We start from the raw sequence: 16,381 nt of genomic DNA on the forward strand, positions 1-16,381 counted from the left end.
CTTTCAACCTGTTGACATTTTGATGAAATAAAAAAAAAACCAAAAAAACATTTAAGCCCACTCCGTGCTTTTTGCTCCTAAATCTTGGTTTCAAAGTGTGGGCAGTGGGAACGGACAACATCCTCAAAACATTTCAAAATGTCACAAAGCCCAGAGAAGAAGGAACAACAGAGAAAAAGGAAGTTAAAATGTAAAAAGCGAAGACTTGTTTGTCTTCAACTCTGAATGTAGTTGTTTGACCTAGTGGCAAGAAGGATTATATTGAGATCTTGGATATTCACAAGCACTTAAACTGAGAAAGCTGCATGTACGTAAGTGACAAAATGCCATTAATAATTTGAATGATTTTTAGGGATGTGCACATACTTGTATACATCCTTAACCTTAAGTTTCACAGCTGACATTTTGTTGTTTTGTATACATATAGCTGCTGATAGCACTACCATAGGATTGACAAAGTGGCAGGTTTGGCCCTGCTTGTGTCTGGTGATGCAATGATAATAAATCCACAACAAAGCAGATGGTCAAGTTTGTGACCGAAACCTGCTGGCTTACCTCTGCCAACTATCAGTCGTGCATCTCTGCCAAATGTCCCCTGATACTACGCAGAACAATGAGCGGATATTTAAGCCAACTGTCTCTCTCAAGGGGCCTTTAGTAGTTTTATGAAGACTTCAGAAAAAAAATCTATTTGTCATTGTAAGTCATTACACAGTGGATCTTAACAAGGATTTGTAAGACGTGTTGATGTTTAAGTATTTAAATGTTGATTTAATATTTCATTTTATTGAAAAAAGCATTGTAATTGTTTATGATTTTTTTATACTTTGTAATTTATTTCAATTTATCCCATCCTTTCTACTTATGACACTCAAGTTTTCTCTTGTTGACCAACTGTCTTTCTAAGGCCAAAGCCTTGGTCAAGAGGAATACCATTATTTCTATGAGAAAACCAGAATACTTTGTTCTGACCCCAGAGGAACCCCGCACAAATAACAGAGAGGACTTGACATAGAAAGGGCCAAGATCCAGATCCAGCACTCCTCTCGCTGTGAGGTGACAGCGCTGACTGCGGAGCCCCTGTCCTGCCTTTACCAGCCAACAGAGTGATCAAAACCTGGCACCCTGCGTGTGCCAACTGTCTCCTGATACCATCCAAACCACCGCAGCATACACAGCCAACTCTCTGTACCCCCTGCTTTGAAGCAAGGCTTTAGACCTGAGCCAAATATATTATCTTTGTCCCACTATATGAACCACAGCAAAGCAGTTAACATAAATGTGTTTGCTTTCATATAGCAACTTGCCTGGTGTGCTCTCCCCTAAAATTAGTGAAAACAAAGCAGCTTACGTCTCTTCACGAACTTGAGAACATCCAGTATGACTGTATGGGACATTTTGGTTCCATTTTTCAGTAGCAAAGTGTCACATATAGGAAAATAACAGTGCTTTTATTCAAAATAGTTCACAGCATTGTGAGTGCAGCAGTGGGGTCAGTTTTGGCTCAGAGTGGGTGGCCACGGTGAACACCACTGTGACCTCAGTGACTGCGTCCCAGAAATCTTTCCACTATATGAAATATGAAGGCTGTTTTATCTGAAAGCAAGCCAGCATTGTGTGACCACAGCATGCATGTAACACTGTTTTGTTTTAGAGGCTTGTTTGAGTTGTTTATGCAGTGGTATCTCTCTCTATTTATATGTAAGATATTTGCAGCAGCTACTCAGCACATAACTATCAGCCCTTGTACATTTTGCAGTTGTATTTTTATCATTTCGAAGCTCTAGATGGCTGTAAGTTGACCACCTAAAAATGTATCTGCTCTGCCTCCACAAGCCTAGACAAAAGCACGACCAGGTCACAAATAGATAAGGACTTCAACCAATGATTATTTTCATTGCTGATTTGTCATACTGATTCTTTTTTTAGTGAAGTGACTTACTTTGCCCTTCATATGTTTCCAGACCCCAAAGTGACAGCTTCAAGTCTGTGTTTTGTCCAACCAACAGTTCAAAACCTGACAGTATGTAATTATAAAATTGCAAATCGAATTGATCAGCAAATCTTCAAAAGCTGGAACAGGCGGTTGTTTGGCATTTGATGCTTATTCATTTCAATTAATTGACCAATTGTAACAGCACTAAAATAAATGATACTAGTGATGATTCAATTCCAAACACTGTTACATTCTGGTTACCATAAATACAATTCATTGCCATGAGAGGCGTTTCAAAAGTGCCTCCATCTTCATCAGACTAGAATTAGGTTCCACATTCATATTTTTATTTCTGTGCTGAGTTACATTCATGTCAAGGGGAGCATTGCTGTGTGAATATTAACGTTTATCTGGAAACTAAAGATAAAAGAGCTGAGCTAAGCTGTCTGTCAGATAGCCCTGTCACAGGAAAAACCATGGAAATGGAAGCAGACCAGAAACAACTTTTCCCTCAGTGAGTAGAGTGTGCTGTCAGGGTTAGACAATGGTGTTTTTCTTGTAAATGGGGTACGAATCACCCCTCCCTACAGAGGATGGTTGAAGGCCCACCAGAGTGAGGGTGGTTTGTGGTGGATGAAGGCAGGAAGAGAGATAAGAGCCCGAAAGAGGTGCCCTTTTGTTTTAAATGTTAGATTTTTTTTCTTGAATAGGAGGAAATCATAAGCAGTTAATTATCTCTAGGATGTAGACGATTCAGTTTGTAGAGGTCATTGATTGATATTTCCCACTAACCTTTTAAAATGTCTCATACTTTACTCTATAATCTGTCAAACGTATATGGTTTTTCATTTCCAGCATATCAGCACTACTTCTCTGAGTCATAAATCAGTCAAATCTGAACACACAGACATTATGCACATATTTTTAGATTCAGTGTGTTTTACACTTTCTGAGGATATCTTAATACCTAATGTCCATAATCTCACTTAGAAATAATGGACACTCCTTATAACACCAGAGGTAGCCTGAAAATCATCAGATTTATATATTATAATCCCCTCAAAGTTGTGAAGTTATCGGAACATTAATTTAAAAAAAGTAAAACCGAGCAATTGATTATCCCCCAAATTCAATTAAGGTAAAAAATAACAATAGGATCCATTTATATTAACTTATCAGTGGTTTTTTTTACATTACTAAGACTCAGAATGTATCATTATGGTTCTTATGTCCTTTGAACACTGCCACCCCTCTGTTGCTTCATATACAGACATTTGACCTCTATAAGATTGAAACAAAAATGCCAGAAATATCAGGCTATGTGAGAACATGTAAACATATGAGCTGCACCAGAGCCCTGTTTTAAAGTTTAACATGCAAACTGTTCTGATGTGGTCACAGCAATCCATCTGGTGCTCCCAACTGTTTAAAACAAACACTGACAACTATTTGGGAATACTCTTTGGCCAGCTGGGAAAACCCAGTTGTGGGAAGTGAACAAACATCACTGTCAGCTCCCTCCTCACTGACCATGACAAGGCCCTCCCATCTGCTTCAGTGGCCTCACAAGGCTGTCGACAGCACTGCACAGCGATTAGTGAGCTTGGTTTGTTAAATAAGAGTAAAAACACGATACTGGCCGCCCTACTGTAAATTAATGATCCAATAAAGTGTGATTAGCCTGTAATTTGACTCCTAACAAGCCCCGGCTCTTGCTCTGAGGCACACTATGGAACTGATGAGCGAATCTGTGGGGATCCTCCTCATCTTCCCGGTTAGTGATTTGGGTAATGCAGCCGTACAGAGGAATGCAGAAAAACTGTGTTTATTTCTGCACATCTGCTGCTGATTGGAGATGGAGCCTAGTTTGTTTTCATAATCACTGTTTGTTTTATGTATCTGTCGGGGTTCTGACTGAGTTCAGTCACTGTACAGTTTTGCTGCATATGGCCTTTTATGCTTTCCTTGCCATATTTAGCAACGTGCTTAGTTTGGTTTATGTTTTTAATTAGGTCTTCAATATGTTTAATTTAGCCGTGTACACAGAGTTTGTTCATGACCCGCTGACAGGGGGAAGTTAATTGCTCTAATCTGTAATTGACTGAAAATGTTGCGATGATTCTCTTTGCTTTTTCTTTCATCATATTGAGGTTGACAGATACACTTTGTCTAGTCATGGGGATACATGTCAGACCAGCCTCAATCGAACCATTAAATAATAAATCCCACTTACGCACAATAACACAGAGCAGCTTTCAATACATGCATATACATGGGCTGTGCAATGCTCTACATATTTAACAACTTGCTGCATACACGTTCAATCCTCCTTCTCTTTTTCTCATCCTTTCCTCAGGTCAACATAATTCCCATCATTGCCAAAGCAGACACAATCTCCAAGAGCGAGCTCCATAAATTCAAAATAAAGATTATGAGTGAGCTGGTGAGCAACGGGGTCCAGATATATCAGTTCCCAACAGACGATGAAGCCGTCAGTGAGATCAACGCCTCCATGAACGTAAGTCATGACGTGACACTGCAGTAATGACACTCTCATACACTCGGTCTGTGTTTTTACCCTCCCTTATTTTTTTAGCACCGTATGTGTGTAATGTAGATTGGAACAAATGCTCAAACCTCACCGATTGGGCTGAAGACAAGAAAATTCCAGATGTGTTTTTTATATACACGCTTGGATGTGTTGAATGAAAAACGATACCATTGCACTTGAGCCTTTCGGGGCTTCTCTCAACATTGTTGGATTAAAAAGGATTCTGTCTGTGTGCTTACTGACTTGTAACATCATGTCTTTAGCGCCTCATGTGTTAAACATCTGGCAAAGGCAGCATATGTTGACACCATTTTATTGCCTTAACACATGCTGAAAAGAAATGTTTCCTTTATCTAGCCACTTTGCAATCCCACAAATCTGCGTCTGTATACAGAGACAAGCTCTAAAAATATTTGCCAACACCAGCTGACCCCGGGGATGTGTTTGCACATAAGGTATATACAAACATTATACATAGTTTTGCACAAAATCGTATGGACTCCGTCCGGCCTCTGTTTGATTGAACAGTTTTCTGTTTTAAAAAGAATTCATGGCAGCACAAGTGTTCCTGCAACTGTCTTCATACCCATTTCTACATTCCCCATCATCATAATACACCAGTTATTTGGAAATACTGAAAAGAATATGCATCAAGTAGTATAATTGAACATAGTGACTTTTGTTCATGCAACACCAATACATTTTTCTCTGAAAAATGAGCCCTTTCTACTTCCAATTTTATGATGGGGATGATGTATAATCACACTGTGCTCAGACACCCACACATGTACAAATGCACAAACGCTAAATTCTCTCATGGATAAATAAGACTGCGTTTGGTAGTTCCAGGCACAGTCGTTGTACAGTATCCCCATCTATTCATAGTCGGTTTCGTCAGCGCCCACACTCACCAGCTTGTTCCTCTGAACAAGCTGGTTCAGAGGAACAAGCTAATTTTTGAGGTTGCGTATCAGGCATGTTTTCCCCCATGATGCCTCACTGTTGGTCCTAACGAGGCGTAGTAGCCCTGAGAGCAATAAGAAAGTGTATGTGTGTTTAATCACTTCAACAAAATGGGCCTCTCAACCCCAACTGAGCCACATGTTAAACTTTAAAACAGGGCTCTGGTGCAGCTCATATGTTAACATGTTTACACTTCTCTCTGGTGTGGTCTGGTTGTGAAGGATAAGAGAGGCGACAGCCACACTGAAACACGTTTTATTTGAAATTAAGCACTGAAGTTTCATTTATCCTTTTTATAGTGTCATTCGCACATAACACGTCTGCGTCAAGTGAAATTGAACTTGGAAATGATGGCTGTACTGATAAGAATATTAGCATTGATGAAGTAGTAAAAAAGAAAGTGTAATCTAGAGAAAAGAGAGAGCTGGGACTCGGCCCCTGGTCATGGCTTCAGTTACACCTGTGACCTCTTGACCTTTTTGACACTAACCTTTTTTCCTGTGCAGGCCCATCTGCCGTTTGCTGTGGTTGGGAGCGTGGAAGAGGTCAAGGTGGGGAACAAAACAGTGAGGGCCAGACAGTACCCCTGGGGTGTCGTGCAAGGTGAGAACCATTCACAAGCAAGTTAATCAGGGTGTGTGTGTGTGTGTGTGTGTGTGGGTATTTGTGTTTCTCAAGCAAACACAACAGTGAGTGCATGAAGGGGTCAGTGGATGTCCTTTCTGCCACAGAATGAAGTTTTGACCAATAAGACAAAGGAAGTGCCGAAGGCACAAGTAACAAGGCTGAGGTGTATCATTGGTATCATTTCACAACTACATTAACATTTATCTTAAGTCAACAGGACGACTATGACGAAAAAACTTCTGTCTTTATTCCATAAAGTGCTGGTTATTGATGACGAAATCACTTCCTGCTTGTTACTGCTGAGAATTTTACTTGTGATGAAATAGGGCTATATGATATGACAATATGCACTGTGCAACAATAGAAAAACTTTTGTACTTTGTGTACTTCTGCACTTCTTGTACCAATAAGAGGGGGACTTCTGTTGGATGGACTTGGTTTGGGTAAGAAAAGTCTGACATGGACCAGAAAACCGTACTTTGCAAGTTATGATGCAGACTGATTTTGTTACGATCAAATTAACTTTACAGAAAATGTGCTTTATCATTGGCGACCCTGACGGATAAACGGTATAGATAATGGATCTGTTTTAGTGTTTATGTGGAGGCTTCGCTGTGTTAATGGCCACCCCAAAGCACTAGGTGAAAAAATGGAAGTAGACAATACAACTAGAGCTGCAACAATTAGTTAATTGATTGATTGAAAGAAAATGTATCTGCAACTATTTTGATAATTCAATAATTTTTTTAACTTTTTTTTTTTAAGCAAAAATATCAGCGTCTTTCTTACATTGCCCTTGCATTGTATTTTCACAGAGTAAAATTTAATCATATGATTCACCATCAAAAAGAGAAAAAACAAAACAGTGCTGGATCTATTTTACACCACCTGCTGGTTGTGTTGAGGGTGTTTTGCTCTCATGAATAAAAGGCACATAGCATACATCAGCAGTGAAGCGAGCATTGGTGTTGATCAGTATCCATGGTGAAAGATGTTTCCTGCTCGTGGCAGAGAGGCGAGCGCCTCCCACAGTTTGCCTGTTTATTTATACCCTCCCTCTTAATGCGGAGTGCCCTCCGCAGATGCTTGTGTGACTTCATGCAGAGTGACACTGCGAAATGAAGGGCGAGTGGTTAGAGATTGTTTTGGGAAGTTGTCAGTGTGTGTCTGTGTGTGCTTATGATGTGTATGATGTCACATTTATTTCTTTGCATGCATGTAGCGTATGTTTCTCTGGCTTTGCATGCGTGCATGGCGTGCATATATGCCAGTATGCCTGCCTGCATGCGTCACCCATAGAGACACCACCTAGTATGTCAGGGCTCCTGGAATCTTTGTTTCCCACAGCTTATTGCCCTGTGAGAAATTAGAGTAAACATTTTAATTTAATAAGTCCTCTCAGAGTTGCGCTGTGAGAATATTACGGCTCAGATGGGAGTTAGATTGTCAGAGAAGCCCTCTCTCACTCCCCCATTTCCTCCAGCGCTCTCTCCCTCCCCTCTCCTCGGTTTAGTGCTCTTGTGTCCTCACCCTCTCTTCCCTTCCTCTCTGCATTATCCACTGACCACTCTCATTCCCCAACCCTCAGAGGACATGCTATGGTTATTTATAAAGCCTGCTGCTCGTCTCCTGGGGACGGATTCCTTTGGATCCCATCAGTCACCATGAAGCTATAGTCCAGTCCAGAAACAGGCAGCATAATGCTGTCTGCAAAAAAGTTCTCTCAACTTTACTGCCAGCTCATTTCTTTGGGATTTGTCTGCATCACAAAAGATTTATTCCTTATTTTGTCATTCTTCAGCAGCAATTAACAGGCAGTAGATATTAATTGAAAACAGGCCTTTAGACTTTAGACTGTAGAGTACATGGGTGTTAAGATTCATAGAGGCTCAATATTGGATCCGTATGTAAACAAAGGCGTAGTTAAGCTTTGCAAAATGAATCACATCACACATTTTCTGTTTGTGATGATGTACAACATTTGTTTACTGCAGTAAATCGGCCTAAATCTAAAATTCTGATAAGTTCATGAAATGCAAAATGTTGCGTTAAACGACCCTTATTGGGCCTTTAATTCATGATCCGATGACTCTGGACAGAGAGGATTGTTGTCATATCCCATCATTGAGACTGTAAGAATTAATATCCTGTTGGATGACGCTGCTGTGTTTTCATGAGCTTCTTCAGGTTTAACTTTTATTTCTAGAGGTTTTAGACAACTGCAGGAAAAGCAATTCTATTTACATGTTCATTATTCTTGTTATTGTCTGCTCTCCGTTATCTAATCAGCCTTGTCCATCTCTGCCGAACAACACAAATCTGGACTGATTGGATGCAATACAAGTCAGGCCAGCTTGCAAACGGATGGCTCACCATTCATTCAACACAATTTGTCACAGTATCTGAGGACAGGGGCAGGAGAGGACAGAAGTCTCAGTGTCTTACTACTCTCAGTCAACTGAAAGGAGGGCCTGTGTCAATGGAAACAGTTTGTAGATGCCAGATGTCATATCGTTAGGTTATGGTAACCTCTCGAAGAGCCATGGGAAATTTCCATCGACTTGAGGGAAGACAGAGGAAGGACTGTCTACTGATGAGGGTAATTGAAGGGGGCTTGGTGTGTGTGTGTGCGTGTGCATGCTTTGGTGTTTATCTTTCCTCAGGATCTTGATGCTGTGTTATCTCTGAGCTCCAGACATCTGTGACATATAGCAGATCCCTGGTATTTCTTCTCCGCAAGCTACTGTGTGTTTGCTGCACACATATTGTGGTGGGTGTTTGTATGTGAACATGGGCTGGGCGACATGCTTAAAAGACTGGCACAAGATTAAAAACTTTTATCTAACAAATTATCTTCAAGTTGTATATTTGTTTGAAATTATTAATTTAGACAATCGAAATAACTTCTTGATACGATTTTACTGAAATCTGCTAAATGATGATTTTGAATTATCACTCAGTCTCAGTCAATTAGGTTGTTGATCAAGTAGGTTGTTACTTTGATAAGAATCCAAAATCATCTGTGTGTCCTCAGTGGCTTTTATGCATAAGTCAAAATTGGCCTTAGACTTTTGCCAGAGCCCACCCAGCACCCACACAGCCACACATTGATAGTACAATAGATAGTAGATAGATAGTAATACTTGACAATTGCCACTTGACATAAGGTATCGAAAGTCTTTGCTGTTGCTGTTTAAAAAAAGCATTCAGTTTTTAGCCATGGCTCTGTGGATTGCTGTGTTGGTTTGCCAGTTGGTTCAACACTTTGGAAGGAACTGAACTTTGTCAACAACTATTTGATTCATTACTATGAAAGTAGAGATATAAGGGTCTCCAGAGGATGAATGGCAACTTTGGTGATCCCATGACTTTTGCTGTAGTTGACTTTTTTTGGTCTTGGTGACATGTTTTTACAACGATTGGCTGATTCCCATGCAATTTGCTGTTGATATCCATGGTGCCTGTCAAATGAATCCCAATGACTTTGATGGTCCCCAGACTTTTCCTTTAGGGCCACCAGTGGGTCAAGTTTTTCACTTAAATGCTTCGGTTTACGACCAAATACCTGCAAAACTAATGATATTCTCATCAGCCTCAGCTGATGCTACTAAATCACCAGGCATGGAAACATAATTCATCATATAAGTTTGTGTAAAATATGCAAAAGCCTTGCCAAAAACACAGGAGCTGACTATCAGCCTGGGACACATGGATCATATTTATCTTCAGTGAGATGTCTAAGGGTTCAGGCAGTCTGCAGCATGGTGTTTGCATTTCTTTTCATTTTACACATTTGTCTATTTCCATTAATTTTTGATCACTGTAGATTTATTTCCAGCCATTCCTCTTTTCTCTCCACCGTTCTCTTACATTTTTATGGTCCTAGTGTGTGTCTACAGAGCCGTGCACTCTCATATCTTGAGGGCTCAGTGCTGCAGTCAGTCAGAAGACTGGCCCTCATTCAGCCCTCAGCGGGGGGCCAGTATAGAGAGACTATTAGATGCCAAATGAACATGCAATTTCAGTAGCCTGGATGCAGCCCCAGAGAACAGCTCGTTTCTGTTTTTAACTTGTATAATCCCACTAATGATTTATGGTCAGCTAGCAAATTTGAAGTAAAGATAGAGGGAGTGATTCATGCAGCTGCATCACCGCTATATCACATCTTTTAGAAATTTATTCTGGGTCCAAAAGTGTGAAAGTAAATGAGGGTTAGTTTGTGTTTTATTCTTGCTTTTTTGGCCTAGACTAATTAAGAAAAGTCTTATTTCTTTGGGTGAGGTGTTTCGGTTGTTCAGACACTATATTCGGTGCTCCTTTGTGGTTCACTATCATGCACTACTGGCTGCTTTTCCAGTATTTTCCTTTAGAGAAGCTACATTCCATGCTAATCAGGCTTTTTGATATCATTATTGTCCTTTTTACATCCTGGGAACTTGTATCTTAAACACAACATACATGCCACTCTCCACCACTGCCACCCCAGGGTTTATGACATTCTCCGGCCCCTGACAGACCACGTGCCTTCGCTCACGTGTCTTCAGCCACCACACACACACACACCAGATATGAGACAACTGAAAAGCTCATTATAGCATCGTTATAGCATCTGTGGAATGCTAACAGGTTGATCACATTAGCTTCCTAGAACCTTATTTTTCCTCCGACAACACATGTCTGTTTTAAAGAGCCACTCTGGTTTTTCCAAGATTAGCCAGCTGATGTATCAGGTTATACACTGGAGTCTGGAGCACAGCTTCTCTAGGTTTTGCTCCAGGTTCACAGTCATTTGCAGAAATTTGGCAAGATTGGAGGAGATTGAGCATATCAAATAATCAGAGGTTTTCCAAGTTTCCACAAAGACTATGAAGGTATTATCACATCTGTAAATGGAGGGGAAAAAAATAACGTCAAGGAGGGAAAACTCAATTTCCAGAGGGAGGAGGGATTTTCCTTGATGAGAACACTCTGCTCTTGAAGTCTTAAAAAGCATTGGATTCAGTTTTCCTAAAAAGGCCTTAGAAGGTATTAAAATAGATTTAATTTACAAAAGTAATATGAATATATTATTAAATATTGTGTCTTGCCTGCAGTAGGCAGTAATGTTGGTTTTTGTATTGGATTTTGGGCTGTTGGGAGGAGTTCCAATCTAATTTGATCCAACTTTATTCATAAAGCACACATAGTTACACGTGTAAAGTGTGTGGAAGAGCCTTTCAATACTTTTTGTGGAGTTTCAGACCTGCAGTAAGCACCATCACTACTGCAAAAACTTAGCAAAAAAACTTCAAGCAATCAATAATTTCTCAGTAGGGAGTCTATCCAACACTAGGTTCATTTAATTATTTATATCATGTTTTATACTTCCTGGAAGTACTGAAAAAATGTGATTTAACAATGAAAAATTCTTCTCATTTGTTAACTTATCGTCTTTTCAATCATACTTTTATACTTTGAGCAGTATGAAACGGGTATTAAATTGCACTCTATGTGGTATTACCAAGGTCTTACAGTCTCAAATTTAACTAACTATAAGCAGCATATGTATTGCCATGTTATTACCCACTTGTTTTGTCTAGACTACATTCTGAAAGCCCAGAGACTGATTCACAGTACAGGTGGATTTGGACCACATTCAGGCAGCCATGCCCACTTGGTCTTCCCACATTGACTTCTGTTCTGGCCTCCAACAGAATTAAAAAAAATCAACGTTTTAATTTCCTGAACAGCCCATTGTAATGGAGTAAATGAGGTAAAGGCTCCCCCCATCCCATCCCATCCCGTTTCTGCTGTCAGGCAGGAAGTGCCTCCTGCCCTTTCCTCACCATGAATTCATTTAACTCACTTGTTTAATTCAATGGATGCCAAGTGTGATTTATCCAGTGTAGTTTGTGCAGACTGCTTCACATTCCTGTAGAGATGTGGTATGATTTCCTGCTTTTGAAAGAGAAATGGAGAGGAAGGGAGGGTGACAGTTGTGGTGTTGAAATGAGTTGGAAGCAGTGAAAATGACTGTCAGGCTCAGAATGAAAGACTCACAACTTGAAAAAAGACAAGACTTTACATTTGTAGCTGTGACACTCACTCAGTAACAACTAAAAAAAAACAAAAACAAATGCTCACCTGAACTCCAACCACTGTCCTAATTCTGGTGTGTGCTTTTCCTTTAGTCGAGAACGAGAGTCACTGCGACTTTGTGAAACTCCGAGAGATGCTGATCAGGGTCAACATGGAGGATCTGAGGGAGCAGACCCACGCCCGCCACTATGAGCTGTACCGACGCTGTAAGCTGGAGGAGATGGGCTTCAAAGATACAGATCCTGACAGTCAGCCATTCAGGTAGAGCAGCAGCGTGTGAAAACACACACCCACTCGCCAGCACACAGAATCCAAAACCGCAGACATGCTTGAGTGTCAACAGCAGGGAGAGTCTCTGTTGTTTGGAGACAACACCTAATCTTTTTCCTGTCTATTTTCACCCTCTCCTCGGTCCTGTCTTTTCATCTCTCCAGTCTTCAAGAGACATATGAGGCCAAGAGGAAAGAGTTCTTGGGGGACCTGCAGCGTAAAGAGGAAGAAATGCGACAGATGTTTGTCAACAAAGTAAAAGAGACGGAAGCGGAGCTGAAAGAAAAGGAGAGAGAGGTCAGTCTCTAGTGAAGTTATGGTTATAGATACAGTATATTGGATTTGAAATGGTTACTGATGTGTCCAATTATGAAACACTGCAACTTCAGGGACACCTTTTGTGATAATTCGGCATAATAGCAGAACAATAAACTGCAATAAATAAACTTGTGCTATTTTGTGCATGCAGATACACAACCCATGTTAATGTAAAAAATATTGATCAGTGCAGCCATGAATGAAGGTCAGTAAGTTTCAGTTCTTCACTAAGTTCTCGTCTCTCCTCTGTCCTCCCCCCTGTCGCCTCATCCCATCCGTCCATCACCACCCTCGTCTCCTCCCGCTCAGCTGCACGATAAGTTCGAGCAGCTGAAGCGGATGCACCAGGAGGAGAAGAGGAAGGTGGAGGAGAAGCGGAGAGACCTGGAGGAGGAGATGAACGCCTTCAACAGGAAGAAGGTGGCAGCCGAGACGCTCTCCTTATCTCAGCCCCTCAAGAAAGACAAGGACAAGAAAAAGTAAGCCGGTCCTTCCTTTCTATCACTCACTCGCCTCATTCCTCTTTGCTGCTTTTTCCAGCCTCGCTCCTTTCTTAAACTAATCCTGTTGTCTTTTCATCCTGTGCCTTTAAGTCTGAAATGATTTCCTTTTTTTTTTTTTGTGGACTAGCTCCTCCTGCCTCTCACCCCCTCCCTTTTTGCTCTCTAACCCCTGTTACAAGTCTTTAGGCAGGAGGCTGTCATTCTCAAGTCCTGTGGCAAAGTGTCACATCAATGAGCCTTTAACTGAATGTGCTGCACAATTGTCGACCCATCTCCAACACACAAGCGTTTCAGCTTGTGTAAAGCCCTGGCATGTGTTAAGGAAACTTCCTCTCCTTTTTGTCCTGCCCAGGCTTAACATTTCCTGTCCTTTCACTCCTTCCCTTTGCCTCGCTCTAATTATTCAGGATATTCAGGGAGGAGCTAGTGAACTCACTCGCTGAGGCAATTCAACGTTTGGCTTATAAATAGGTGATGCAGCTCACACAGGGCTAAGCAAATTTTTCAAAAGGGCTGTGTTGATACAGGCTTTTCACACACAGCCATTTCCAAGGAATAAGTTTCTCATATTTATTTTACCTTTCAGTTTGTTTCACTACAGTCGGACAGTCCACATGCACACATGTAGACATGTTTTTATTGTGCTGTGATTCAGTTTACAGCAGGCATGGTTGAATCCTTCCTTATAGGTACTTTTATGGGAACCTTCAGCTTCCTCTGGTTTTGATTTAGCAGCAGTGCATACTATGTGGCCATAAGTGTGTGGACAGACCTGTCTTTTGTGATACAGAGCTGCTGTTTCTGGTTTTGGCCTCGGCACCTTAGTTCCAATTAAGGGAAATCTTAATACTAGAGTACATAGTGATATTTTAAACAATATTGTTCCTCCAACTTGTGGCAGCAAATTGTTTTCTTGTTCCCACACATGGCAATGCCCTCTGCACAAAGTGAACCCCATAAATAATCCTATCCAACACTTTTTAGTTAAATTAGAAAGCTGCTGGCCAAGCCTTGTCACCCAGTTGTCAACACTAATGTTGTTGTGGCTGAATGAGAGCAAATCCCTGCAGCCAGACTGTAGACAGTCATTTAAGTGTCTGATGTTCAGGTGACTGCTGTGAGGCTGATATGAGCAGAATTTTTCTGCAGCCATCTCTTATATCTTGGATGTTGGGGGTCCCTTCATGTCACCAGCAAGGAGGACTCTACCAAACTCCTAGAAAAGAGGAGATGACTGTAAATGTATAAATATACACCAAAAGCACATATTCACTAGTCTCCCCTTTTCAAAGCAGGACAGTTAATGTAGTCCCAGTCAAACTCCCTGAGGCCTGGAATCTGAGAATTAATGTGAAGACATGTGGCTCCATCTTGTGGCGGCTCACACACTCTGCTGTCAGCGCCGCTGCAGCAGACTGATCTTCCATTTTGAGGTTTTGCGAAGGTGATTCCACAGAATCTCGGTCTGCTTTTTATGCGTTTAATTTACTCTCCCGTCTAAAGTTCTCTTACACTTGAGGAAACTTGTTGATGTAAAAACTTATTTCAGATACAATGTCAGAGGCTACATTCAAGTGCGATGCTTGTAAAGGAAAACGTAGCGCCCCTTCCCCCCCTGCTGACAGATTAACTACATCATTTTGAATGCGTTTGTAATGCTTCACACTTTTCTATTGTACTCTATTCACTAACACAACCTCAGGTATTTAGTTTGACTGCAGCAACTCTTTGCTTTAACGCTACTTTATTAGTCAAAATCTTTATTCATCATTTATTAGTTCCATGAAGCGGTTGTTCATTTATTCAATTTATTTTATTTATTGTTTGTCTTCCATTGTTTTCCAGTTAATTTATGGGCGCTGTATACCCTCGCACACACGACCATGGATCTGTCCTCCATCACCATAGCAACGACAACACCTGTTCATTTTGTTTGTTTGTTTGTTTTCTTTTTGTTTTGACATTCCATCTTGACATTGTGCACATGGACCAAAGACACTGAGGATGATGATGATGATGATCATGATGAAGCCACAGGGGAGAAAAGAGTGAAAGATGGTGAGAGATAATGAGGAAACGTGTTCACTTGCCAACAGTGGCCATCTCATTTATTCAGGATCTTTCATTCTATGTTTTCTTTTGGACACTTTTATATATACATATATATATGTATATATTATATATATATATTATATATATATCTATATGTATGCATTTTGTTTTTCTATGTTGTGATTTAAAAAAAAAAAAAATTCTGTTTTTTTGTTTTTTTTGTGTTATACCATCAACTATTCACACAAAAACGAGAGGTTTCGAGCCCTTCAAACCTTTTGGTACTACAGTGTAACACAGTGGGCAAGCCATTTGAAACAGTTCAATTAGAATACAAAAAAAAAACATTAGGATATGGTTGATTGACATTTAAATTACTAACTGAAGATATCAGTGAAATCAAACATTTCCTAAAGGTTTTTAAATACCTGAACTGTTTTGAAATGTTGTCCAGGTGCAGTGTGTCTGTTAACCTTTTTGTAACCACGGGAATTTATATTAATTTCACAGTAGAATAAACCCCTGTATCAAATAAGCCCAGATAATACATTTACATAGCATTATGTCGAGCAATAAAACTGAGTACCTGTATACTGTTTATATCGCTGCATATACATAGGTACTGACAACCTAAAACTTATTCTTAAGTCTGAATAAAAACGTATGCAATATTTTGGTGCTGTTTCATATTAACTGTATGTGAATATTTTTTAGAGCTTACCCAGCTTAATATGCAAAATGTACTAGTTTTTGAATATGATATTATTGTAAGAAGCACATACGACGGTGTACATTGTCCATAAGTGATGTAACTTTATTGTAAACTATGAGTGATCGCCTCGATGTGAGTGTTGTGACAGTGGACACAAACATGAAGCCAGTATATATACACACTCACACACTCACACAGGGTTCAGGAAAACATGCAAGCCTCAGCTCGCTGTAGAAGAGTTTACACTCAGAGATGGCGAAAAGAGCAGCTGTAATCACCGTCTGTCGTTGGAAATAAATGCAACCCCCCCCCCTCATCCGACTTTGATGTGTGTCTCTGCCGTGGTTTGTTTGACGGTGTTCACTCAGATG

General features: G+C 40.4%; 1 protein-coding gene across 1 annotated transcript in view; it reads left to right on the forward strand.

Annotated features, from left to right (window-relative positions):
- septin8a (septin 8a) overlaps positions 1 to 16,326 on the forward strand; it is a 32,669-nt gene extending 16,343 nt beyond the window's left edge. Inside the window, exons 5-10 of the mRNA XM_070843089.1 lie at positions 4,293 to 4,454; positions 5,957 to 6,053; positions 12,248 to 12,416; positions 12,590 to 12,722; positions 13,053 to 13,222; positions 15,092 to 16,326. Coding sequence (XP_070699190.1) covers positions 4,293 to 4,454; positions 5,957 to 6,053; positions 12,248 to 12,416; positions 12,590 to 12,722; positions 13,053 to 13,222; positions 15,092 to 15,095 — 735 coding nt within the window. The 3' untranslated portion in view covers positions 15,096 to 16,326. The remainder of the gene's footprint in view (positions 1 to 4,292; positions 4,455 to 5,956; positions 6,054 to 12,247; positions 12,417 to 12,589; positions 12,723 to 13,052; positions 13,223 to 15,091) is intronic.
- The last annotated feature ends 55 nt before the right edge of the window (positions 16,327 to 16,381 follow it).

Source organism: Pempheris klunzingeri, chromosome 14, assembly GCF_042242105.1.
Source record: "Pempheris klunzingeri isolate RE-2024b chromosome 14, fPemKlu1.hap1, whole genome shotgun sequence".
In the NCBI taxonomy this organism is placed as follows: domain Eukaryota; kingdom Metazoa; phylum Chordata; class Actinopteri; order Acropomatiformes; family Pempheridae; genus Pempheris; species Pempheris klunzingeri.